We start from the raw sequence: 26942 nt of genomic DNA on the forward strand, positions 1-26942 counted from the left end.
CCAAGGTCCCTTCCAACTCTGTTATTCTGTTATTCCAGATATAGCAGGATATTTGGAATAGCACTTTTATGAATCTGGACTGAACAAACAGTTATTATATGCTCTTTGAAACAGTCATCTCCCTGGCATTAGCTGGTCTCATTCCTCTGGTCTTTATGGAGGCAGTTAAAAGGATAGAATGAGTAAAGTTAAATTTTGGGGAGTCACAGAATTTTGTAGTACCAGATGTATTCTTTCCTGCTTTCCTTTAGTATGAAAGAAGCCTAGTATGCCACTGGCATTCTTGCTAACCCTGTCAGAAATATATTTTAATTTATTCATGCCAAATTGCAGAGTTTAGCAGTGTGGGATTTTGCTTTGGTTAATATGATGACAGACTTTGCATAAATACTAAGGACAAGAAAGGCCAGAATGCAGCCTTTTTTCATTCCCTTCTGAAAGGAAATATCAGTAGAGACATAGCAAGTATTTGGGTAAGACTTTTTGTGCAAATTCCTAATTAAACAAAATAGCCTTTGAATGATGAATGAATCAAGTTTTATCAAACTTATCTTTAATTAATAGAAAGACAGTGTATTTGGGGCAGTGGTGGGTTTCAAAATTTTTTATTACCAGTTCTGTGGGAATGACTTGGTGGGAGTGGCAGGGGAAGGATACTGTAAAATCTCCATTTCCTCCCAATCAGCTGGGACTTCGGAAGCAGAGAATAGATGGGGGCGGGGCCAGTCAGAATTTTTACTACCAGTTCTCCGAACTAATCAAAATTTCCACTACTGGTTCTCCAGAACTGGTCAGAACCTGCTGAAACCCACCTTTGATTTGGGGTCTTGCTATTTCCATTTGGCCTTAATTGCTATTTTCAGTTATGTTAATGTTTATTTAGGTGTACTAAAACATCAAAGGTTTTGTTGTCTCTTGATAAGCTCAGCTCTTGATCCTAAAGAGAAGTCTTAATAAACTTCCCTATACAATCCAAAGCAGCTTTTAGATACAGATTTAAGGTCTATGTAAAGATTGACCAATTAAAAGGTAAAAGAAATTAAGCTAGCTTTAAATACCTTATATGTATTGAGTTTGAAATCACTGCATCTTATAGAGAGAGATAGATACTGTAGATAGATAGATAGATAGATAGATAGATAGATAGATAGATAGATAGATAGATATAGAGACAGAGAGAGACAGAGAGAGGCAGAGAAACAGAGAGAGGAGAGATAGCTTCACTTATTTTTGTGCCCTTTGTGCTGCTGATTTTCCTTTCATATTCCAGGTGCCTAAAGCATGGAAGATATTCCCAAGATATTTAAAGGTCTTGGACTATTCTATGTAGTTTCCATTAATCTTTTCATCTACTGTACATCTCTTTGAAAAGACATGATCTTTATTTTTCCATAATTTATGGTTAGGCTTTCCTCAACATAATAAAAGGAAAAATTTGAAGCCCTCTTATAAATCTACCAAACCTATCAAAAAGACTGCCATATCATCAGTATACAGAAACTTGACTATAGGTCAAGTTTCTTATGGTCAGCATACAAGGATAAAGTTCATTATTGGTTAAGGAATGTGCCACAAAGTTAACATAAATATTGTACAAAAAGAAAGCTAATATGCAGTTTAGCTTGACCCTTTTTTTAATAGGAATCTGATCAAACAAATTTTTAAGATGGTTATTACATCTAAGGGACCTGAGGAATGCAAAATAGATTTAGATGAAATTGAACTGATTTATTTCTCCAAAATAAGAAGGCCACCTAATTCATCTCAGTGAAACCACTTAGGTAGCTTCAGATATCTTCAGTCAAATTGGGGGTAATGTAGAAGCATGGGAAAGAAAAGAAAAGAAAAGAAAAGAAAAGAAAAGAAAAGAAAAGAAAAGAAAAGAAAAGAAAAGAAAAGAAAAGAAAAGAAAAGAAAAGAAAAGAAAAGAAAGACAGATAGACCTGTTTTTGTCTTGACCTTCGATATTGGCTATCTTCTTGGAATTGCCCTCAGTGTTTTATGAAATTGTTCAGTCTGCAAGATTTCCAACATGTTATGGTCAAGGAGATCCAAACTAAGTGACTTCATTGCATACTGTGGGCAACCCTGCAATGTTTGCATTCATCCTGATTATTATCTGGGTACTACACTTCTTAGCAACCTATGGAATTGGCTGAAGTCTTTCTTGAATCCATTCAGTTTTGAAAACCTCCAATGGCTGTATTCTAGCACTGTGGAAGAAAGATCGTTCCATCCTTGCCCTCTCCCCAGCCACAAACATTGGTTGGAGTGTTTTGGGCTAAGTATATTGAGGATATTTGGTAGACCTGTCTAATTTGGAAGAATTTCACCATATATAGACCAAGGAATTTTCAGGCATGTCACAGCATTTGAGGAAATTTCCCAATCTGGAAGTTTTCCACCAGGGCTGGCTGGTTACTACACTCTTCAGCTCTGCATCAGCTTTCAAACTAAGTGGCTTCAACAGTCTGGAAGACTTTCAATGCATATGCTTCAAGGAAGCTCCTTGAAGGAAGTTGCAAAGCTGTGACATGCACAAGAGATTCTGGTCCTGACACTGTCACAGAATGTGCAGACAGATTAGCATCTCAAAAATGGGCCAGCAGTAAAGTGTTATAAAGCAAGAGGACCACATTTGCTTTGTGATGCTGCTTTATGAACAAACTTCTTTCAAAGCTTCATTCACACAAATTATCAGTTTGGCACTTTGATATATAATGTACATAGGGGTGCTATTATCCCTTAATTTAATTAAAACAATAGCCACCTATTAATGTAGGATTCTTACAGCTTCTTCTATAACCTACCTCTGGGAATTAAATGACATTTTTAAGTCCACAAAAATATAAAGAGGCTCTTGGGGCACTAGAAAATTTCTTAGCTGAGTGATACAGTAAAACTTGACATTAGTCTACATCCTCTCTCTCATCAATACACCCAGTTCCTCCATCACAATATTTCTTTGTTCTATCCAATTTGGAAGTTTTTCAACTTCTGTGATACCTTATACAAAAGTTTGTTTGTAATCCTTCACAGACTGATAGTTGAGCATAGTCAGATTCAAGTCTTTTCTTGTAAATAAATAAAGTGATAGAGCATTCCAAATCTTTGAAGTACCATAGTTCTCTAGCTGTCAACTGATCAATCAATTGTATTTATACAGTAAATAAAGTAAGTCTTGGAACACACAAGATGATTTTCAACTGAAATATTTCACAATGAATCAAATCACATCCATTCATATAAATCAGACATTTAATTCCAAAGACCATATTACAGATAGAGTACATTACAAATGAATGACCTATCAGTTTAGCTAATTTTGGATATATAGATACAATGTAATCCCTTTTTAAGTTTAACTGGAAAAAAAAATACCCATGGTCAATCAAATTTACTCCCTGGATACTGTGTGTAATTTTCTACAATACTAGTTGATAATGATGTTGACCTTCAGTAGATAATACTTAGGTAATTTAAATATTAATGCTTCTCGTTTATAATGTTTAACTATATTGTTGAATCAAACATTATCTCCTAGATGAAATTTCTCTCTCAGGATATAAAATGAAATCCCACAAGTGTGCAATTAATGAATTTTTAGCTGTCCCACAAAATGTTATTTCCACCTCACCCACCTCCACCAAGTTTTGCAAAAGTAGTTCTTAGTTAAAATTACAAATATTTACTTTGAAGAATTCAGGACAGAGCAGTCAATGAAATCCTGGAGTAGATCCTGGAACGTTCTTGAAGGTGAGGCAATAATGAAAAATCTTGACCTGGTTGGACCAAATTCAAGTGAATTATCCAATCCAAATAAAGTAGGGAATGCACCACAGAGATTAAATTGTTTTTGCTTAAATAACCTGGAGTATAATAAACACTGAAATATCGAACACTTTTACAATTTTTTTGAAAATTTGTGACTTTATGCATTCACTTTTTCAACTGTAAAACATGGTTTGCAGGGACATTGCAATTGATGTTCACAATTAAAGGTTATGATTATGACATCTATCTTAGAATTTGTAAGTTCTTCTGAGTGTCACAAATGCCTAATGTTTAAATCTTCTGTATGTTTTACAATATCTGCTATTCCCTTTACCTTGGATAGAAGTGGAATTGGCTTCTGCATGTGGCTTCACTCCATTTCTGCTTTAAATTGTGCACCATTAGCCAAAAACTTGTGTAATGTGGGCATAATAAATTATTATTATATAGGTATCTGGTCCAGAAACATTATTTTATTTTTTTCTCATATAAAGCATTTATATGAGAAATATACAATAAGAAAGGTAAGTGAGGGCTGTGGAGTGAAGAATCTTTGCTTTCTTGATTGTTTATGCTGTCTGTCACTCTACCTTTCTTGTCTCTCCCACCTCGCATTAGCTACATACTACTAAAACTCTAATCCTGTCACTTTTAAAACAATGCATTACATGGCAACAATTTTTGAACCAAGGTACCCCAAATGGGCTAACTTACATAATGCATCCAACATTTAAGAGCCATGACTCTTGAAGAAATGAAATTTGGGAAATTCTGGCTGCTTAAGCATTGCTGGGCTGCTGCTGTTATAGCCACATGTTGATCATTTTGATCATTCCATGACAGTTTCCCAGCCTTTCTTGCAATCCCTTGTTTTCTCTTCCACTCAGCAGCAACCACTTACCTGCCTGCTGGGAAGGGAAGGGAAGGGAAGGGAAGAGAAAGGGATATTAGACACTGATGAAGCCTACTGGATTTGTTATTCACCAATATCTAGATATCTACCCTTTATCAAGAGTCATGTTTTCTAAAGACAGCCTTGAAAAGATCAAACCAATAAAGTCTGACCCAACTTCTTCTCCATTTTAGCTTTAAGAAATGAATACAGGCTCCTTTGTTTCACTTAACCTTGTGCGTATGTTGGGTCTGCATTATAGATCAGACCCATGATGTTCAACTCTATTAACTATAATATATTTAGGCACAAAATAGAAATTATGTGGAACATACATAAATTTATTTAATACTGTTGAACATTTTCACCCTGATATAACATTTTGTATTGTCTCAGGACATGTGCTCATATGTGCCCTCATATATATAGCTTAACTCAGAGCCATTATGTTTTAATATAAATTGAACCACTCATTTATTTTTAACTTCTTCCTCCTTAGTGCCAATTGACTTTTATCTTTGTAATCAATGCTGACAAGGAATCTCTGGCAGCACTGCAGGGATCAGCTCCCTGAGATTTTTATTGAATCAATCATTAAAAGCTTATAATGAAAGTAATAGGAGAAAACATTTCTGGGATGAACATGATGTCAGCTATTTTATTGGCAAATAATGACTGACAATGTTGATCGACATATTATGGAAAGAGAGAAATGCATTACTCCTTTTCTCTAAATTCCAACGAGACTTGAGATTATGCAAACAGAAGCTTATTTTTTTTAAGCAAAGATACTTTAAAGATATATGAACAATATTCAAACAGATACTCTCTTATTTGCTTTTCTGCAAATTCCCCAGTCTCTATCACTGTTTGTTCTAAACTAAGCCAAGTATTATTGGATTTGGTACCTGAAGCAAAACATCTGTAAAAATGTGTTAACTTTAAATCCTCCTGCTTCTGGGGGCTTTTATTTCTGTTATTCATTTTATACTCTGCTTCCTTTTACTATTTTCCTCTTCTTCTCTTCTTCTTCTCCTATTTTGTTTGATAGAGAGAAAATATATGCATAAAGTGATATAAGACTACCCAAAAAGTCTACATTGTTCTCTTCCTGATGTTCTTCATAAAAATGATTAAATGTAAACAGCTTTTTGCTGTAAAAACAGATGTAATTTTTTTTGTGTAGGTGTTGCAATGAAAGTTTCACTTCTGATTGTTTTCTATGGCTGTGTAGAATTGTTTAGGGCAGCAGTAAACACTGGGAAGAAAAGATAAGAATGTTGCTTAATTAGTCAATGAGCACATAAAAAGCTTGTTTATTAAATAACATTATTGGTACTCCTTGAATTACAACCACAATTGAAGCCAGAATTTCCATTGCTAGGTGAGTAGGTCATAAACTAAGATGCCATTACCTACATTGTTAATATTAACTAGGAATCACAGGTTGTTTAAATGAGTACCCACCTCAATCAGCCACTTTGGGCTTGGTCCTCAGTAAGGTAAGTTACTTCTAACTTCTTCCACCTTGGGCAGGGTGGTCTAAAGAGCAGAGATGGGAGGCAATAGGTGGCTGGGGGAGAGTTGAAATCCTCTTATTTTATTGAGGAACCATGAGAACCATCTTACTGGGGTTGCTTGCTGTGTTCTTGCAATTGTTGTCTAGCCCAGTTCCAGGTACATTTATCCTCACCACCCTGCCCTTGGACACCCCTGCTACCCTGTGCTGCATCGGCTGATCTTCACCATCTTTTTGCTTCTACTGCCAGTGAGGTATGCCCTTTGCTTAGATTCACCAAGAGCTTTTTGCAAAGGGGGTTTTGGAGTACTGCAGCTTTTCTTTTATTTCTTCTTCTTTTTTTTTTTTTTGCAGTGCAAAACCAATCTCAGCCTGGCCCTGTAGTAAGATCAGGTAGACCTCATCCACAGTGGGGGCAAGAAGATGGCGGCAGGGAACCAAAGGGGAATAATGGGAGCAAGAGATAGTTGGGTGGGAGAGTTGAAGCATCCCTGAGGTGGCCATAAGTGCAGGCAGATTGCCAAACACCTAAATTTTAATCGTATCACCATAGGGGTCTGCAATGGCATAACTTCAGACCCAGGTCGTAAGTCCCTTTATTCAGAACCACTGTACCTTCAAATGGTCACTGAATAATGATTGTAAATCAAGGACTACCTGGAACTTCTCAAGAAGAGCAGGTATGTTTGAGGACTATTGCATTTTATTGATTACATAATCCCATCTCAAAATACAGAAGTTCTAGTTTCATCAATTAGCACTCCCTTTAAAGAAAAAGTATACAACTTGAAATCGCAAAGGCCAAATCCGCATCCTAATGTCTGGAGTTTGACTTCTAAATATGATTTTGAATTGTAATTAACTTGTTAATTTAATATATATGAAATTTTATTTAAATATATATGAAATGGAACAGAATTTAGATTTGGCCTATTCTAAGCAGGATATGGCTAAATTCTTGAAGATTCTTTTTATCCTCAAAACAGTTGTGCACATATTTAGGTCTTTGCTGCCAAATGGTTTCTAGCAGAAGTCTTCTGTACATTTCTCCCTTTCCCCCAACTGTTTAAAGTGAGTTATTCCATTAAGAATCAGCATGAATTATATACTCTAAATACACTTGAAAACTAAATTAAATATTTGAACTACTTCACCTGATTTGAGTCACATCATAATTGTCATGTAAATCACTCAACCCTATTGGAGTATTCTTTAGTTTTGGATATATCCTTGATGATTAATGTGAATCTCCTTGAGATATTCTTTTCGGTTTATTCTGTCTAAATTGTACTGTTCCTTTAAATATTGTTAAAGTAACTATAAAAGAAACTATGATGTTTGTGTTTGGTTTTCTATTGTTTAGGAAGGGTTCATTTTTATGAACAATAAAGTACAGCATAAATATGGCATGATATGGAGATGACCAAGAGAAATGGTAGAGTGTGTGTGGGAGGGAACAAGAGAGATGACAACGAATTTGAAAAAAGAAGTGGTGTCAATTGGCCAAATTCCCAATTAAACTCATTAAATGGAATGTCAACAGTTGCCCCAGCCCCTCACACATCCTTACAGATTAATGAGCCCATCAGTAAGCAGAGGGCAAGAAAGAGAGAACACAAACCCAGCTAATTTTGGGTTAAGCATGATGAATGAGCACAGGGGAAATAATTAAATGACATTAATCAAATATGAAATAAAGGGTAGGGGGCTGGGAGCTGCAATAATATCCAGAATTCACTGTAGGCAAGTTTGCTTATAGGAAAACTTCATTAAAATAAATTAAAAGTGATTCTTCCCAACTCCATTACTAACCAGAGAGCTTTAATGAAGTTTTTGATAATTTCCTGTGATATATATTACCATGGAGGTCAATCATGCAAAGGCTATTTTATTTCCTTGCTGAGACAAGCACCAAATTGGCCCTATCAGCTAAAGCTTTATTTTACTCCCTGGATGAAATCGTAGTTGATTTCATCAGTTTGTCCCCCCCCCACCCCAATCTTAAGAATGATCCACATGCTTTATAATCATTTAGATCTTTTGCTACATACGAAGATGAGATGCAATATGTTCCAGTAGCATTGGTTGGAAATAGGGAATTTGGAATAATTGAAACTCTGTAAATTGAGTTACTTCTTATAAAGTAGACATGAAAAATCTGTATTTCTTGATAATCTTTAGATCACCAGGACCTGCAGACCCACATTTTGCTTTCAGACATTTTGTCTTTTTCAGTTGCTTCTTTCCTATTTTATGATAATTATAACAGGATAACTTGGCATAGAAGGAAAGAGGATTAAGCAATCAGAGAGATAATATGAGTATGGATTAAGGAGTTGGCTAGAGAGACTGAAGTTCAAACCATCACTTTATTGTGAAAGAGACTGGACCAGCCATTATTTCTCAAGCTATCATGTTTTGCTGGATTTTTATGGTGAGAATTAAATAAGGAAAGACTTCCATTTGGGCTCCTTTCAGTTGTTAGTTGAAAGGCATGATACAAATATATTAAGCATATACAGTACACATACCAATTGCTTTATTCATTTTCACAGCATGAAGCACTAAAATGAAGAAATAGTAAGCAAAATAAAAGCAGAAGTGGAGAAAAAGAAAATATAACAAAATCTAGTTTATATCAACATTATTCACCATACCTTTTCACATATTTCTATATTTCCAAACCATTTCTACCATATCCATACAGTGTTTTACACATTGCCTTTAAAATGCCCACTTCTCTCATTCTTAGTATCTCATCAATTCTATCTAATGATGCTCAGTCTTCTTCTCAGTGCCTTCTTCCTTCAGATATTTTTTTCTTCTACTTGACCCTCATTCACTGTCTTTGCATGACCAAACCACCTCAACATGCTTTTTTTACATGGATCATTGATTTTTCTCTGCTATCTGTATGCCATTAATCATTCATTCATTCTTGAAATGATTTTTTTTTAAATAACCTAACCCAGTTTCATTTCATTTCATTTACGTTTTTGTCCTGATATACCCAATTACAATTTTCTTAAAGTGAGCAGAAGCATTCTTTAATATTGTTGCTTTTTGATCAAATCTCTCTTTTTTTCAACAGATCACATACAACCCACTAACTTTGTTTTTGTCTGTCTGTTGAAAAAGTTCTGCACTCTGTTATCTTTAATAAATATTCTACCAAGGTACATAACTTCATCTATTTTCACTAGATTTTTGCCATATATGTTTAGCATGCATTTGTTCACATCATCTTCCCAATCCTTCTATTTTCTGTCTTGAGTTTGCCAGGAAAAAAAATCACAATCCACCATTTCAAACACAATGCACAAACATTATATAAATTTATATTCATTTACTTTCTCAATCAACACATTTCTCATGTTACAATCTACTTATTTTTTATTGTGCAATTTATTTCATTTCTCAGCCAACAACATGGCATTTTCTGCCTACAAAAATACACATGCATTCACATCTCCAATCAAAAAATTCCTCTAATGTCACTACAAGAATTCATTATACCAGTTTCAATATATATAGTATGTTAAGCAACTGAGGAGACAATACATATCTTTGTCCTAGTCCCTCCATGGTTTTGAACAACTCAGTAAGCTTATCCACAAATCATTGTTTATTTTCATGTATTCAGCAACTAATCTTCAATTATGTCTCACACAAAACATTCCAATATGAGAATATTTGTCATAAACTTCGACTAAATCAATAAACAAGGCAACATTTTCCTTCTCACATTTATACGTTTTTCAGTGACCTAGTAAAGAGCAAAGATCTGGCCCATGTTCCCCTATCTCAAGTATGCCTCCCCACACTTCCTTATTTTATTCATTGTCAGTTCTTTTAGCTGATGGATTGCCTAACACCTTTCTACAAGTTTTTGGTTTTGTTTACATTTCTTTTGCTATGTTTCTTTCTGCATGGAGAACAATAATGACATATTTCTGATGATCAGGCAAAAATGCAATCTAGGTATACATTGCATGAATTTCATAGTCACACCATAAGTAAACTGCATCCATATTTTAACATTTTTCCAATTAATCTGTCTATATCTGCAGAGTTGCCAATTCAATTGCAGCATTTGTGATTTCCTTTTCAACCAATTTCACTTGAACAATACATTTTGTAGCATAAATTATAAATCTGTTTTTGACATATTATTAATTTGTGTGTATTAATTTGTGTGTATTATTAATTATGTGTGTATGTGTGTGTGCAGGCACATTTGAGTCAGTGTTGCCTTATGGCAACTGCAAGTTATTTAGTTATGATTTGCTAAGCTTCTTCCTAGAATTGAGAGAGAGAAAATGGTTAAAGGTCAACTCGCTGACTTTGTCCTAAGGCAGAACTACAGTTCATAGTCTCCCAATTTATAGACTGATGCTCAATTATAACACCAAACTAGCTCTCATTATTATACAAATCCCTAAAATTGTCTTCCCAACAAATGAATACCTTTTGCTTCATCCCAAATCTGTTTTTTTTTTAATTCTAGCCAAACTGCTAGGGACCCTTGGTTTGACCTTTTTCTCCTAATTTCACTTTTTGAAAAATTCCATCAAAATCACTTTTCCACTTTTCTGCCTCTTTTACTATCAATTATATTGATATATGGTTATTATAGTGATGTATTCTTGTATTTTATTTCATAGTTATTTTATTTCTGTTATTTTACTTCTATTCTGTTTGCATACTTTTCATTTCTTCCTTTGTTGTAAGCCACCTAGAGTAGACCCAGGGTGAGATAGGTGGCAAATAAATTTACAAATAAATAAATGAAATAATCCTTATTTTCTATCTTTGATTACTAATGCAAGATCACACCTTTTATTTTGTTTTGTTTTGTTTATTTATCATTCTTGTACCACTATAAAGTGTAAAATTTCACTTTATAGTGGCAATAAAATAAATGGCATACAGAATAAAAACAAAGTAGATAAAACTATTAAAATCATAATTAAAAATTCAACAAAAGCAAGACAAAAGAAAAGTGGCAACGAAGTAAAACATCATGGAATCTCCAAGCTCATTGACCAAACAACATTTGAGGGCTTTCAGGAAGGCCAGCAATAAAGGAATACTTTTATGTATGGGCATACTGTGTGGTTATATTGCAAACAGGATAGTATCTGTGTGATTGCTATTTCCTCACATATACTGAAATGGTCATGAAATATTATTAAGTGATGGATTCAAACTTGTGTGCATTCTTTGCTATTCTGTTGTGTAGGGATCATCAAGCAGAGACTAGTATACAAATGAGATCTTTAATCCGAAGAGAACTTAATAACTCTACCTTCCAAAAATGGACCTCAAAAATGGTGACCAAATAAAACTTAGAAAATGTAGTTGTTTTTATTGTGGAAATCACCATAAAAGTATTTCAATGGGAAATGAGAATGAAAGAGAAAATACTAGTCACTGGAGAAGTAGCATTCCATGAGAAAATAGTGTTTCAAACATAAGCAGTACTGAGGGAATAGCAATGAAAACATGAAAAAAGTTCATGAAGTCTCAGTGGGATACATTAACAGTTAATGTGAAATGGCAATAAGGGCAAAGTAACAATCATTGGGCAAATGCCACTCAGTAGGGAAGTAGCATTTAAGCAGTGTTGAGAGAATAGCAAGAAGCAGTCCTTGGAGGCTAACAATGGAACAGCATGTATAATGCAATTTTTAGGTAAAAAAAGGTTCCAATACATGATGAGTATAAGCCTTTTTGACACTGAAAGAGGAAAGGAAAACATAAGCAGAAGAAAGAAGAGAAAAAGAGAGACTTTAAATAACTAATAATAATAATAATAATAATAATAATAATAATAATAATAATAACTGTTTCACATTTGAATGCAGCAAAATCGCACAAACTGATTGCAAAGCTAGACACAACCGAGTTGCTAAATTAATCCACTGGTCATTATGTAAAAAATACGATTTATCTGTAACCAAAAAGTCATGGGAACATAAAGTGGAAAAAGTTATAGAAAATGAAAAGCTGAAGAACTTGTGGGACTTTTGAATTCAGACGGATTGTCATATGGAACACAACATACCAGTTATCACAGTTGTCAAAAACTGAAACTTATAATTTATTGACATCGCGGTACTAGGAGATGCCAGAGTGGAAGAAAAAGAACTGGAAAAAATCATGAAATATCGCAACCTGGCCATCAAAACTACATGGCTATGGATGAAACATGTAACAGTGATACCCATTGTCATTGGGTCACTTGGTACCATGTCCAAGAATTGTATAAAATACATCAACAAATTGCAGCTTCCTACAATAACACCAGTGGAACTGCAAAAAATTGTGCTACTTGGAACATCACACATCTTAAGAAGGTACTTGGTTGATACCTAGCATCTGGCAGCAACCCATATCAACCATTAGCACCAGTCAGTAGTATTTGTGATGTGTTTTTGAATGTTCGGTTGACTGAGTTTCATGTTTAATGAATAAAGTAAATAATAATAATAAAGAGAAATGACAAAAAGGAAAACAGGGCTGAAAAACAACATATATACACATAAATAATAGATAAGGGGGGTTGAGGGAGAGAATAGATGTCAAGACTACATTTACATTTTATCATTCTTACTCATGAAAATTGGGAATAGGACTATTTGTGAAGTGAGAAAGGAGGACCCTATCAGTGGAAAGTGGAGCTTAATTTTCTGAATACACTAGCTTCAGTTCAGTGGGGGGTCTAAAGGAGGTTATTTTTCTAATAGCCTGGGAGAGGGTAATTTCAATTTTTGGAAGACCCATCAGCTTCCATTGGACTGAAACTGCAAGAAGAATTCCAACATACCTCAGCTTGTTAAGTGGTCATAATGACTTCTCCATTAAAGAGATTTGATCTTCAAAATGTCAGTCAAATTGCTGGAATAAGCAGAAGTTTTCAAGGAAAGAGAAATGATCAGAGCAAGTCATCTGGTTGGTATAGATTATTTTTCAGTGACTTTAGCTAGAGAAAAAAAATATCAGCATAGAGTTCTTTTAGTGTTCTTTTTTTTAAAAAAAAAAAAATGGCTGGCAGAAAAACCGTAGCATTTATATGGAATCTTCCAATGCATGTTACTTTGAAGGTGATGGAGGACTGCAAGATCATCCTTTGCAATTATTCCCAAAAAGAACAATTGACTTCTCAGCTTGGATTATTTTAATTGTCTTCTGACTGGAGCTTGGAACCTCAGTCAGAATCAACCTTTCCTCTTATGTTCAGTCTAAACAATCTTCTAACATAATGTCTATATGATTGTTTTATCTCTCCACAATAGGAATTTTATCCCTATAGGGAACTTTGAACAAAAGGTCACATTTGCAAATTGGGTGGAGAAGTAAGAGGATAAAGCCTCCTCCAAGCTTTACCCTGTAGTAATCCAAGTCTTCTTCAAGATTTGCTACTTTGCAAGATTTTTCCCTTTGTATAAGATTAGAATGGCGCAGAATGGGAGTTTAGGGAGTAAAAGTGTCTCAGGAGAACTGAAGAGAAGGGATTTCTGATAAAATGTAGGACTCCCTCTCTTGCCTTTGAGGAAAAAATGCCCTGATTTATAATGTAGCACTCACTGAAGAAAATAAGGCTGTTTTTTATCCTGGCAATGCAGGATTGGTGCTCAAGTCTTCAGACAGATTTTGTTCTTGTATCTACTGCTAGTTCAAGACAAAACAATTCAAGACAAAACAATTTACTTCTACATGTCTTTATTAAAGTGTGGCTCATTGCAGCTTTAATGGTAAAATGTTTGTAGTTCAAATAACTTGGCTCTGAAAGGAGAATCTTTTTCACTCCTTCTGTGAAAGGTAGCATTATGGAGAGTCTCAGTGGCACCAATGAATGATAGCATATCTATATATATGTGCCAGTCGTTTAGAGATAATATGATGACTGAGTGTGTTATTGATGCTACAGTAGTACCACAGGCTGAATTTTTGAGAAAGAAAAAAACCCTTATCTGCACAGAGGGTTTTTTTGTGTTTTATTGGAAATCTTAAAAGGCAGAAAAGGTTCAATATAATAGAGAACTTTGCTTTATTGTACTTTCATAAACCATGCATACTTCTTAAAGTAAGCACTACATATTGAAAAATTTGGTGCTTGGAATGTTTATGTTGAATGTTCCCATGGTCCATTCAAAAAACTAATCTAATAAAATGGTATCATATTAAACGTACAAAATATAAAATGCTGTATCTCTAGTCATAATTCAAAACTTTGGATGCATCCATCCATCAGCAATAAGGTTTGTGGTTGTTTGTTTCGAACCAAGTTAGGGAAGGATGAGTTTAAGCAACCAGATACAACTGCCCGGGATTCATTTCTCTCGCTTTCCCCAACCTGGTTTCCCTGTGTTATGCTAGGACTAAAATTTTCAGAATTCTTAGGAATCATCAAGTACTATGCTGTTGAACCCAACTGATCTGGAGGACATTGGGTTGTAGAAGTCTGATTTCCCATTATTACTTTTCTTCTCAAAGAAGATCTGTTTTTCTATCTTGTTCTCAGCACCTTTAAATTTCCTTAGTAATGTTTTGTGTGGAATATTAAATTTGACTTTATTTTATTGCTAAAATAAGGGAGAAGGTGTTGATCTTGTGTTACTTGTTTATTCATTTTTTTTCAGCTTTTCTGGCTGTTCCTTCTTCCTGATTTGAAAAAGCTTCATGGGGTGAATTAGTGATAACTAAAATATGAGAAGCTAGGAAGACTGCAGAGCACCAGAGAGATGATTTCACTGTGAAAATAGGGTCGTTAATACATATCAACAGAAATGCAGAAGTGCTGTAATTCATTTCTGAGATTTTTTTTCTTTCAATTTAATGAAAATAATCAAACTGAAGGAAAGCATTCAGAAATATATAAATATTTTGGTCACAAAATTAAATTTTACTGTATTTTATTTCAAAGACATCAAAATTTAGAAACATAATAGTTTTATATTTAGAATAATCTTCCCTGACAAATTTCATGAAGTCAATATCTAAAAAGATCTTCAGTATAAGTAAACAAATTTATGAAAGAAAATCTGATTTTGATATTCCTTTTCAAGAATATGGATTGTTCTTCATTCCCTTAAAACAATGCCATTTGATGGCTGTTCAGGCAAAATCTAATCATTGTATTCCATTAGGTGTTGTTGCTTTTTATACTGTCTTTGAGCTAGATAATTGAAAACAGTCACTTAAAAATTCCTTTAAGTGAACTCTGAAAATAGTTGTCAGTTTTCATGGTGATGTAAGTCCTCAAAGTTTTGTAACTTTTGGAAATCTTTTTGTTGTTATTTTTTGTAGGAAAACTTCTTTTCTTCTATTTGCTAATGAGATTGGAGTAATTTCTCATTTGCCTGCTTGTTTACTTTATAAAATGAAGAAATTATAATAGAAAACTGCAGAAAGGAAACAGGGAAGATGCAACCCCCAGAATTCCTGAGCCAGCCATGCCATCAGTCCCATCTCTATTCTAAAGGAAGAAAGTGCTTCAGTTTCTAGTTTGATTCATGGTATGGCCTAGAGATGAGAAAGATTGGAAGAACAGAAAAGGGAAAAAAATATAGTCAATGGGCACAAAATAGCTACAGCCCTAAAACAACACATAAAAGCAAACTCAAATAAAATAAGAATGATAAAACTACAATATAGATTCTGCTGGTTAAAAATATATTTTTACACATATAAGAAGTAAAGAAAAGAGAATGAAATATAGAAAGCAAAACAGAATAGAGGATATCTTCTATAAGCATTAATTTGTATAAATATTATACAGTAGAGAAGCTAAAACACACCTCTGTTTCACTTCTCAGCTGACTGGAGTATCAGTAGTAGCCATGTTTATTGAACTCAACTTGAGTGGCTATGTTTTCATGCAGCATCTTGATTAGTGAAAAGTAGCCATCAGTCAATAGCTGTAACAGTGAGCTTTTATCAAAGTCAATCTCTTGGAATGGAACTGAAGGCTGATTTTAGTCAATGAAAGCAAAGTATAAAAGATGTTGCTGTCTCCTGGTATATTTTTCTATTAGGATTTACAGAATAACCACTCTTCCATTGTAGAATTGCTCTCTATTGGGTTAGGAAGAATAGAACATGAATACAATAAGTACTGATGTAACAGGTGAAAGAGAAAAATAAAATGGGAGGATGCAACCTGGTCATTGCAGGGAAAAGAGAGCAGACTATTATTTGGCTTCCTTTCTTTTTTGGTTGTAATCTAATACAAAGAAATTGTATTGGGGTACCCAATTTAAAAAGCCACTGCTTATTGCCAGATCAGCTACTGATAAAAAATTGTTATCCATGATTTAAATCCTGGATAAACATGTTGACCTGGTATGTGTCTGAAAACCTGGTTAAGGGGAAAGGAAGGAGAAAATCAGGACCACCTCTATCCATTGGGCTCTATGATACAACAGGCCAGAACTAAAAGGTGGGGTAGTGGCATACATATGTAAAAATACTATTTCACTGACCAAACTCCCATCAGACAGCTCTCTAGCTCAATTTTGAATATTTGCTAATGCAATTGAGTAGCAAGAATGGTATAGAGATACCATGACATACTCACCACCCTTTTGAATGGATATTTCTCTTACTGGAGTGATTTCTGAAGTGATAATGGACTATTTTAGTTGTTTTGTCCTGAAGATTTCCATATCTGTGATCAGATAATTCAGAATTTAATTTCTGGTATGATGACTGTAGCCTCTCCCAAGTGTTATCTTACCTTTACAAACATAATTTGATATTCTGTTTATTTGGATCCAGCAATCTGAAAACGAACGAGCTGCCTCTAACTCTGTTTTCATTCACAGGTAATTGTTAGGTTTGCAGCTGCTGTATACTTTTGCAGGAATAAAGACTACCGGTAGTTAAAAGGATAAAATCGAGAGGTGATTTTCCCACCTCAACTTTAGCAATTCTATTGAAACCTTAGCTGATTTATGGAGCATAAAAACGGTTTGGGCTTGATGTTATCATAAATGTTTATTTCCGTATACCAGAAGGAATAAAAATATGTATAATTAGCAAGAAACAAGTATGTTTATGAGGTCACTAAAAATCAACATTGATTCAATGCAAATTTTATATTACTTTGTCAATTATTACATAACACTTTCTTCATCATTTCTATCTATAGTTTATTTTGAAATTAATTATTTGGAGAGTTAAATATTTTAAAAAACAATCTAGGATTTTTAATATGATGACAACAGTCAACTGATTTTTGTAGTCTTCTTCAGTTTTCAATTTGCACAATTTAGCTTAAAAGTAGTTGAAGTGAAGGTTCTGCAGTTTCAATTTATTTGTTGTTCTGTTGCTTATATATGTATTTCTTTGCTTGCTTATTTATTGTTTTTATATAACACTAGGTCAAAAAGGAGTTCTTGCATTTCATATTATAAAATATAAAAACACAGAAGAAACAAGATATAAATACAAAATTACCATAAAACAATAGGCAAAGTGGCAACTATCGACTAATATATGGTCTGCTGCATTTTGCACAAAATGCAGTTTCTGAGTGGTCTTTAGAGGCAGCTGTTATGTTCTGTTATTATTGGTGGTTCTGTTATAGTTTCTATTATTATAATTCTAATTTTCAGTTGTATTTTTATGTTATAAATTGCTATGAATTCCTTAATATTATTTTAATGAAATTACAATGGATTTTTTTTTTGAAGAAAGAAATGTGAGAATGACAATTGTTAGAAATTTAGGTAAAGTTTCATATGGCAAACTGCTGTTTGATGAACTTTATTAAAAATAAAGTGTAATTTTATTACTTTGACAAAAACCTTCTGTATTTCTTATAGAGTACTGACACATAGTGCACTATCCATATGACAAATATTTATTTTTTTTAAAAAAAATGAAAATATTTTAATATGTTTTTCTAAATGAGGAATCTTTAGTATTCTCAGTGTCTTATTGACATATATGGGAGTCATTATTCTCTAATTTATAATAGGCAACTTTTAGATTTAGTACGGTAATTTCCCGCCAAAGAATATAGAATAAGATTCTACTTTGCTTGCAGTGATACTAGAAATAAGAAAAAAGGAGGCAGAAATTTATGTTAATTAGGACATATTTTTTGTTAATATAAAAAGATCTGCTATAAATAAAAAGCTTAAGTATATAGGACATAATAAAGCCAGGAATCCTTTCCTAGCTAGTAACTTGAATAAATGGGTCTTGCCCTGACTAAAACCAGTTCTGCTAGCCATGTATTTAAAGCTATGGGAAAACATGACAAATCACTGACTTTCAAGCCTCACTGCTTTAGTATACAATTTGGTTAAGTTTCAAGAGTTTGACCTCAAAGATCTGAAAAGATGTCTAATTATCTCTTGACCATCTCATTGTTCACTCACTATTCTTTCTTTCTACATTATCTGTCAATATGATTTAGCTAATGAACTCTCATTCACTTAGTCTACTGTAGACAAAACAAAAACACCCTAAGAAAATGAAGTAATCCAGCCCTAAGATTTAAAAGAATGAACAAGCAAACTCACTTACATATTTCTCCTTACAATAACTAATAATGAAATAAAAGATAGGTACCCTCCTATACTGACTGATTAAAAAGGAGTTCAGTTCATCAAACTGGATCATTCTTCTATATCTGGGTGGCAATGCTATTAAACTCAACACTTTTGGACAATGATTTTTTAATGGAACATTACACATTCTAAATGTTGAGTTTTATTTTCAACTTTCTATCATGTTTCTATTGATTATGAATAAATCTTACATTCCTACAAAGTATATTGCATTAGCCTTTGCATATGATTACTGTTACAATGAATGTTTATGCTTCTCACTGGAAATTGCTACAGCCACTCAGTGTCCTTGGGAGCCATGCAGTATATAAATTTAATAAATAAATTCCCTATGCACAAAAATGCCAAAGCAAATTGTGGGAGTATGCCTTGTTGTCTAAAATAAATTCAAATGTGAAAAGGATACCTAACTTGGAATTTAACTCAACATGGAACCATTTACAAGATGGTACCGTGTCTGTAATTTGTAAAGTTTATTTTAATATCAGGATTTGATAATGTAAGTCCTTAACAGTGGTGGGTTCTTCCCGGTTTGGTCCGGTTTGGCTGAGCCGGTAGCAGTGACGATATGACGTCACCGAACCGGTGACGTTCTCCCCCCCCGCCCTCCCCACCCACCCACCCACGTTATTCTTACCTTTTATTTGGTCCGACCCCCAATCTATTGCTGCCTCCTGAGTCCCAGCTGATGACTAGAGGGAAAAAAACTGTTTAAACTCTTGCCGCGGGGCTTCAAAGGGCCATCCATGTTAAAAGCAAACAAATGAGATGGGTCATAAGTGTGAGGACTGGTCGTAAGTGCGAGGACCTTCCAAAAATGACTCTGACCAGCTAGCCACGTCCACCTAGTCACATGACCTCTAAGCCACATCCACAAAATAAGCCACACCCACAGAACTGGTAGTAAAAATATTTAGAACCCACCCCTGGTCCTTAAGGACATGTCTAGAATGGCTGCTCTCAAAAAGAGAGATCAGACTGACTTAGTATGCCTTGTTCTTAAGAAAACCAAGCTGGCAGCAAGCAATTTCCAAAATTAGAAACTGATTGCTTTATAATTTGATCTAACAAATAGTTTCCCGGTTTAGTCTGGCTTCAATAGTTCTTAGAACAATTTACAAAGCAATATTTCTAGAACTAATTCAAGGGAAAAGGATTCTTCTTAACAGCCAGATGGGTTTGGTGCAACAGCCTTCTAACCCCATCCCTAACTTTGCCAAATATTTCTTTGGAACCTCTGTAGATAAAATCATGTCAAGTTTAGAAGAATGAAATGCTAGAGCCATGTAATTGTAGGTTAACAATTTAACTTGATGTTTTACAGACATTTATAGAATCTTAAATGTCTTTATAAAATAATTTTGGTTCGCAATTGGTTTGCAATTTTGGTTTACAATTGCAAATGCTTTCAGGTTTACTTATGGAATAATAGGTTATATGTTAAATGAATATTAATTATATCCCTTTGTCTCTATATCCAGGTAACTTCTGGTGGAAGAGCAAATTACTATGTATCTTACAAAAGGGAAGCCTTTACTCAGATAAAATTACCCAAGTATTCACTACCAAAGGTAAATGTATCACAACTACAAAAATAAGAACAACGTATTTGATTCTCACAGTATTATACACAAAATAAATTGTTTTGTTACATTTCTATAATTTCTATGGTTATTAAATTATGGCTAGACTGCTGATATGTGATTCACCATCCAAATGCTTGAGAATCCTTGCTTTCTTTACCCCTATGCAATAAAATGGGGATATCTACCAAAGCTTTTTGGCTATATTATTGAAAAGCTGCTTTAATGTTATGCTAATAACATTCTATTTTCATTTCATCTTGGCAACGTGCATATAACTGGTTGATTGTGTTTGAAAGCAACTGGAAATGGATCCAGTGCATTTGTGATTTTCTACTGAAATCGTTCTATGAGTAGTAATATTATACCCACAGGAAGTGGCATTTTTACTGGAGACATTTGGCTTTGATAGCCCTTCTCTTTACTAAATAAATCTATAGCTAGGAGTTACATTGCTAGTGGCTCTAAATTTAGGCATTGGATGTATTAAAAATTGATCACCTTTGTTACTGGCTGTTACCAAAAAAGTAGGCTCAGTCTCAGTGTCTCTGTTAGCTTGACAGCTGTGCTTTGTCTCTTGTAGGCCAAAGGAAACCTTTAGGCTCCGAAGCTACAAATCTTTGAAGAGCAATAAAATTGCAAGTGTATAAATAAAAAATGAAGTAGGATGAACTTCTTTAAAGATTCTGGAATCTGTCTTCTTCTTCCCCACTGACCACCCTGCAGCCAATTTAAAATTAAGAAACATACAAATAAGAATACCTGAATGTCATAATTTATTGGCTTGATATAATGGAAAATTGTTTAACATCACTCATAACTTATGATCTTTCCCCTGCAGTGACATAAGGCATGATAATTGCTTTGTGTCCCAAAGGGCAAAGAAGTATAAAGATTGGAAGTAATAAGTCTTTTATCTTCCTTAACAGGACATGCATATTATCAGCACAGATGAGAATCAGGTGTTTGCTGCAGTTCAGGAATGGAACCAAAATGACACATACAACCTCTACATTTCTGATGTTCGTGGAGTCTACTTCACACTAGCCTTGGAGAATGTTAAGAGCAACCGAGGACTAGAAGGGAATGTTATCATTGATCTTTATGAGGTATGCACCCAAGGTCATAATGAGGCAACTTGTCCTCTTATATCTGTAGTGGAATAGCTGAACTCTGAAAGGGCTGCAGTCTCAAAACTCCTTTTTTTCTGAGTCATCAAATCCTGAATTTTCCCTATGCTTATGGATAGCAGTTTAGTAGATTCTATCTTTCAGGAATGACTCACCTGGCATTTCCCTCCTAACTGCCCTGTGTAAAAGAAATAAGTCTCTTGCCACAGACAATTAAAAGTAAATAATGTAGAAGTTAAAATAATTTCTGCATTGTTACTTGGTTATATATCTTAGAGGCAAGGAAGCAGAAGATTCAGTCTTCTCCCCACTTCTTAGTCTAATGAAAAACCATATACCCAGACACACATATATATCCATATATGTATATACATACATACACTTATACTCATACTATATAAATCCTTTTCAACCTTTTCAATCTTATACTGTATATTGTGCATGCGCACCCCTCCCACACACCCAGATAACATATTGTAATATAGGAAAGGAAAGGAAACGAAAGGAAAGGATAATATAAAATATTTTAAATAAACCAATCTTTACACAAACACAAACACACACTCAAGAATGGAGGGGAGATTGAGATCTAATCAAGATTTACAAGAGCTGGATTTTTTGTAATAAATACCCTTTCCTTTTTATTAGGAGCACAGTTCAGAATCGGAGTTATATCAGAAACCAGCAATGTCTGTACAATAAAGAAGAATAAAATGGGATTGTGAAATTCCTATGATGTGGGGGCCGGGGAAGCAAAGGTTTTAGGAGTTCTGCTGCCAGGAAGGAATTTCTCTGGAGATGAGATTAAAGTTCTCTTATGCGCTCTTAAAAAGCAATTTGTTTTTTGATAGGATATTTTGTACTCACTTTCCTGGTGAATTTCCAAAATAGGTCTCTATCTATAGTTGGGCAATGATAGAAGCCTTTGTGAGAAACATTTGCTGTACTTAAAATTACATTCATTTTCTTTTTTCTTTTTCTTTTTTTTTTTTAAAAAAAGCCCTTTTTCTGAGATATTTTCTCATTTTTCTGCCAGTATGAAAGGTAATTCAGTGAGTTGATTGTGGAATAAATCACATTTTTCCTTCTTAGAATGAACTAAATTGGGGCAAGTTGGTAGAGGAGAGGAATCTAAAAGCAGACACATCAGTTACATTTCATCTTTGATATTCTTTTATTAGATGTGTGAAAAATTAAATGCAATCCCTGATCCAGTCTTCCCTAACTAGATGTCTTGAAAATATAGGTATTAGTAGCCCCATAACCTCTAACAATATATTAATGGTTACTATGCAGACTGGGAATTCTGAAAACTGAACACCCAGTATATCTGCAGAGCATCAGGCTAATAAAGGGTGGATTAGTTAACCTTGAAACATTTCAAAAATTCCAAGAAACTGACAGTGTATAGAATTTGAGATTTACCAGCATGCTGAGAAGCTATTGCAAATGTGGAAGTTCAGGTCACACTGTTTCTTTGGTAGTATTCAAACAAACAATTCCATATCTTATTATTATAACTCTAACTCTAATCCTAACCTTATAGAATTGGGAAAGAACATCTTGACTTGAGAAAGCTGTATTTGTTTGTTTTGAGAATGGCCTAGCTCTCCCCCAGTTAACTATCTCAGCAAGATGCAAAAGGGAAAATATATTTATTTATTTGCAGCTATAAAAATCACATAAATAGCAAACATTTGGTTATTTGTTTATTTATGTAGAATTTATGTAGAATTCCCCTGGCCCCCAAATGACTTATTATCATTGATACTATAAAATATAATTAAAACATACCAAACCCACCACCAATTTTCATGAATCTTCGACTTCGAGTCTTGGAAAATAAGCCATCTCTTTAAAGCAAGCGGAGTCAGGCCAAGGGCCATTCATATCTAAGAAGGAATGCTATTCCATAGCAGAAACACAGCAACAGAGAAGGCATAACCAGAAGAGGGCATTGTTTAAGAGACATGAGCCAGAGTATTCTGTTGGATCTTATTGGCTGAGCAAAACTGATAGGAGATATGAGCCCCAAAAGTAATATGACCGTATGCCACAAGGGACTTTAAAGGTGATACCAGCAACTTGAATTGTACCCAGAAGCCCATTGATAACCAATACAGATCATGAAGTAGAGATGTTGTATAGGTGCACCAATCTATGTCCATAACTACTTATCCACTGTGTATTTGACCAGCTACAGCTTCTGGATGGTCTTCAAGGGCAGCCCCATGTACACTACATTGCAGTAGTACAGAAGAGAAGTGATACATACAACCAAAATATGTGTGACAGTGAACAAGGCCTCCTGATCTAGGAAATTCAGACAAGATGGATTTATCAAAGATTCTCCAAGCCATTGTCCCAATCTGATCTTTGAGTACTAGTCACGAATCTAAAAGGCTCGTTGGATTTTACTGGTTTTTTGTTTCTTTTTATTTTGTTTTGTTTTTTTGAGAAAGTGTTACCTTATTCAAGACTGGAATAGATGGAAATTCTCTGAATCCAGATTTCAAAATCCACAGTCCTTTCAATTAAAGGTGGTAGTTTCCACAGGCATAAATTTATCTGGTAGTTTAGATAAGTGCAGCTTAAAACATACAGTCAGTTATGAAGGAAAACAACTAAAAATTCTGTTTGCAGTTTTGATTGTAATGCATGATTTACAAAAAAAATGAGCTCTGCTCAAGTCAGTATCCAGCTATGTCATTGACCTGATCCTGCTTCCGCTAGTTGCATCTTTATGGCAACCAGTTGTCCCAGCTTTTAAACTCCAAGATCAGAAATATCCTGGACACAATTGCTATAACCCCAGCCACTAACCCCAGCCAACTAAAATACACTTGTAACCATTTCTCAATTAACAGCAAGCAGATGATCAGTAGTATCTCAAATCTCAGTAGCATTTTTTTTCTTAAATATTAGGATATTTTTCCAATTTTGTGAATGTTTCATAAATATTTCAGGATTGAATAAATTAGCTCTTAACTGCAAGGATAATGACTTTATGTAAGACTTCTATGTTTCCTTTAAATGATTTTTAAATTTTCATTATTGGGAGAAACAGCAATATTTCAGTATAGTTCTCAGAATTCCATTTTTTTCCTGCATAAATATCATCTTTGGTCTCCAGTCCACATTGCAATATGTTAAAAATTGTTCCATTTCTGGAATTCTCATTCTTCAGTTTATATTTATATTTACTTGAAGAATCCTAAAGAATGCATTATCCAAGTGTATCACTCTTATGAACAGAAAGATGACATGGGAGCATATGAAAACATGTAATCATTCTGATATTCTATTGTCAAATTAAACAGTGACCTGCCTTTATGCTATAAAATTAGCTGTTCAGTTGATTGTGGTCATCACCAAATAAATGGCTATCTTCCCTGACTGCTAGATCAGAGACTTGTGGCTGTGCATCTACATATGATGCACATATCTGATGCAAATCTGACTAAGGTTGCTTGTTTTTCATTGTTAATGGTGGTAAACCCTGTAATCATCTGCTTCATGATAGGTGATATATTTTCTCCTTCTTAAAACCAATGATGCATTCCCACTTGATCATTATGATCAACTGTTAGTCAATTGGACAAGAATATCGGAGGTTTCATGGACAGTGCTTTTCATGCAAACATTTTCATGAAGTCTGTGGTCCCTACTTTGGACTAATAATTCTGGATTAGATGGAGTTTGAGGTAATGCAGTAGAGATATAATTCTGAATTAATTGGCTACAGACTATGGATTATGTAAAGCTTTTAATTTTATTTAGCAAATTTCCTGAATGAAATGGTTTTCCAATAAAATACATTACCAAGAAAAAATGAGTCAATTGACATTCCTTTCCAATTTTATTAAAAAAATGTTCATATGATTTCTATATGACCTGAAAATGTTCCTGCTAGAGTACAGATATTTGTCGTTGTCTGCCAGATGATTATATTGACATTTAGATGCTGACAAAGGATAAAAAACCACCCTTTAAATAATAGATGTATTATATAAGTTTATCTCTTGTTTTGCTTGTTTAGTTTTGAATTTTTCTGATAGCACTGATTGTGTAACATGGAGCATCCAAGGGACATTTCATTTTGGAAAATAGCTCTCAGAAATTTTTTTAAAAAGTGTTTAGTTGCTTGTGTTGAATCCATTTGCTTTAAGCAATTCTTTAGACTTTTAATAAATGCGTATGCACTACATAGCTGTGTCTTGTCTTTACCTAATCATGCAATATGGTTTTTCATTTCTTATCATTTTTCCTAGGTAGCAGGGATCAAAGGCATATTGCTGGCTAACAAGAAAGTAGAAGACCAAATAAAAACGTTCATCACCTATAATAAAGGAAGAGACTGGCGTTTGCTACAGGCTCCAGATTCTGACCTTAGAGGGGACCCCATTCACTGTCTGCTGGTCAGTGATGGAAAATTTCCAAGCTCTAATTTTTTGGGTCAATTTCCCAAGCCCAAGTAGAAAACTTATTGATTTCTATGGAATGTTTCCCTGAAATTCAACCCTGTGCAGTTAATGGTTCCCTGTTCCTCCCCAAAAAATTATTCAAGGAAACATTATGAACATTTAATAATAGGCTGTGAATTTATCTTAAATGTCATTGCTTTCTACAGAAAGAGGGCCTGGAAAGATTATTATTTAATTATACAGTGCTGTTTCCAACTACAGACGGCAAAGTGATTTAGTAATTCTATTTCTCTAAACTCAAATCGGAAACAAATTTTATCATATGATCTGAACCCTAGCTGTCATTGCAACTTTCTTTTCAATATGAAAAGAAAGCTCTTGAATAATACTGGGTGTCTAGCAAGTTTCTAGAGAAGGAGATTTTTATGATTATTTCCATAATATATTCAGAAATCAGAATGCCTTTCATGTTACCTTCATTGTAAACCCACATAAGCAGCAATAATTATTTATTTTTGGAAGTGAATTGTTGGTGTTGATGTTGTTGGTAGGGATGATACTATTTTTGAATGAAGAAAATTTGAACTTTGATATCAAGAGGATAGATTAGTCTACATCCTCAAGGTCGATTTATCAATTGTATACAATTTCTCAATTCTTTCAGCCTTTCTGTTCCTTGCACTTACATTTGCAAGTCCCTGAAAACCCTTACACTTCAGGCAGTATTTCAAGCAAAGAGACAGTCCCTGGACTTCTGGTTGCTACAGGTAAATAATATGGCTTTATTTAATTGTTCCTGTTCTTTTCAAATATATGCCTGCTTCCCAAGCACAGCTGACAGAATAATGTTAGCTGCATTTGAACATTTCTGGGGAAGAACAGCTATAGGCAGAGCTTTGTTTATTTATTTATTATTTATTTATTATTTTAATTATTTAAAATAATTAATTATTATTTTAATTAATTAATTAATTAATTAAATTAATTAATTAATAATTAATTATTTAATTATTGAGTGCCTTCAAGTCAGATTTGT

The 26942-nt window shown here is 34.1% G+C and overlaps 1 protein-coding gene across 1 annotated transcript in view; it reads left to right on the forward strand.

The window, feature by feature from the left end:
• LOC139318620 (VPS10 domain-containing receptor SorCS3-like) overlaps window positions 1-26942 on the forward strand; it is a 478807-nt gene that overhangs the window by 351202 nt on the left and 100663 nt on the right. The window contains exons 8-11 of the mRNA XM_070946166.1: window positions 20251-20340; window positions 21282-21461; window positions 25754-25900; window positions 26571-26673. Coding sequence (XP_070802267.1) covers window positions 20251-20340; window positions 21282-21461; window positions 25754-25900; window positions 26571-26673 — 520 coding nt within the window. The remainder of the gene's footprint in view (window positions 1-20250; window positions 20341-21281; window positions 21462-25753; window positions 25901-26570; window positions 26674-26942) is intronic.

The sequence above is a fragment of the Pituophis catenifer genome, unplaced genomic scaffold (assembly GCF_029215685.1).
Source record: "Pituophis catenifer annectens isolate HBS135680 unplaced genomic scaffold, rPitCat1.0.hap2 SCAF_6, whole genome shotgun sequence".
Classification (NCBI taxonomy): Eukaryota; Metazoa; Chordata; class Lepidosauria; order Squamata; family Colubridae; genus Pituophis; species Pituophis catenifer.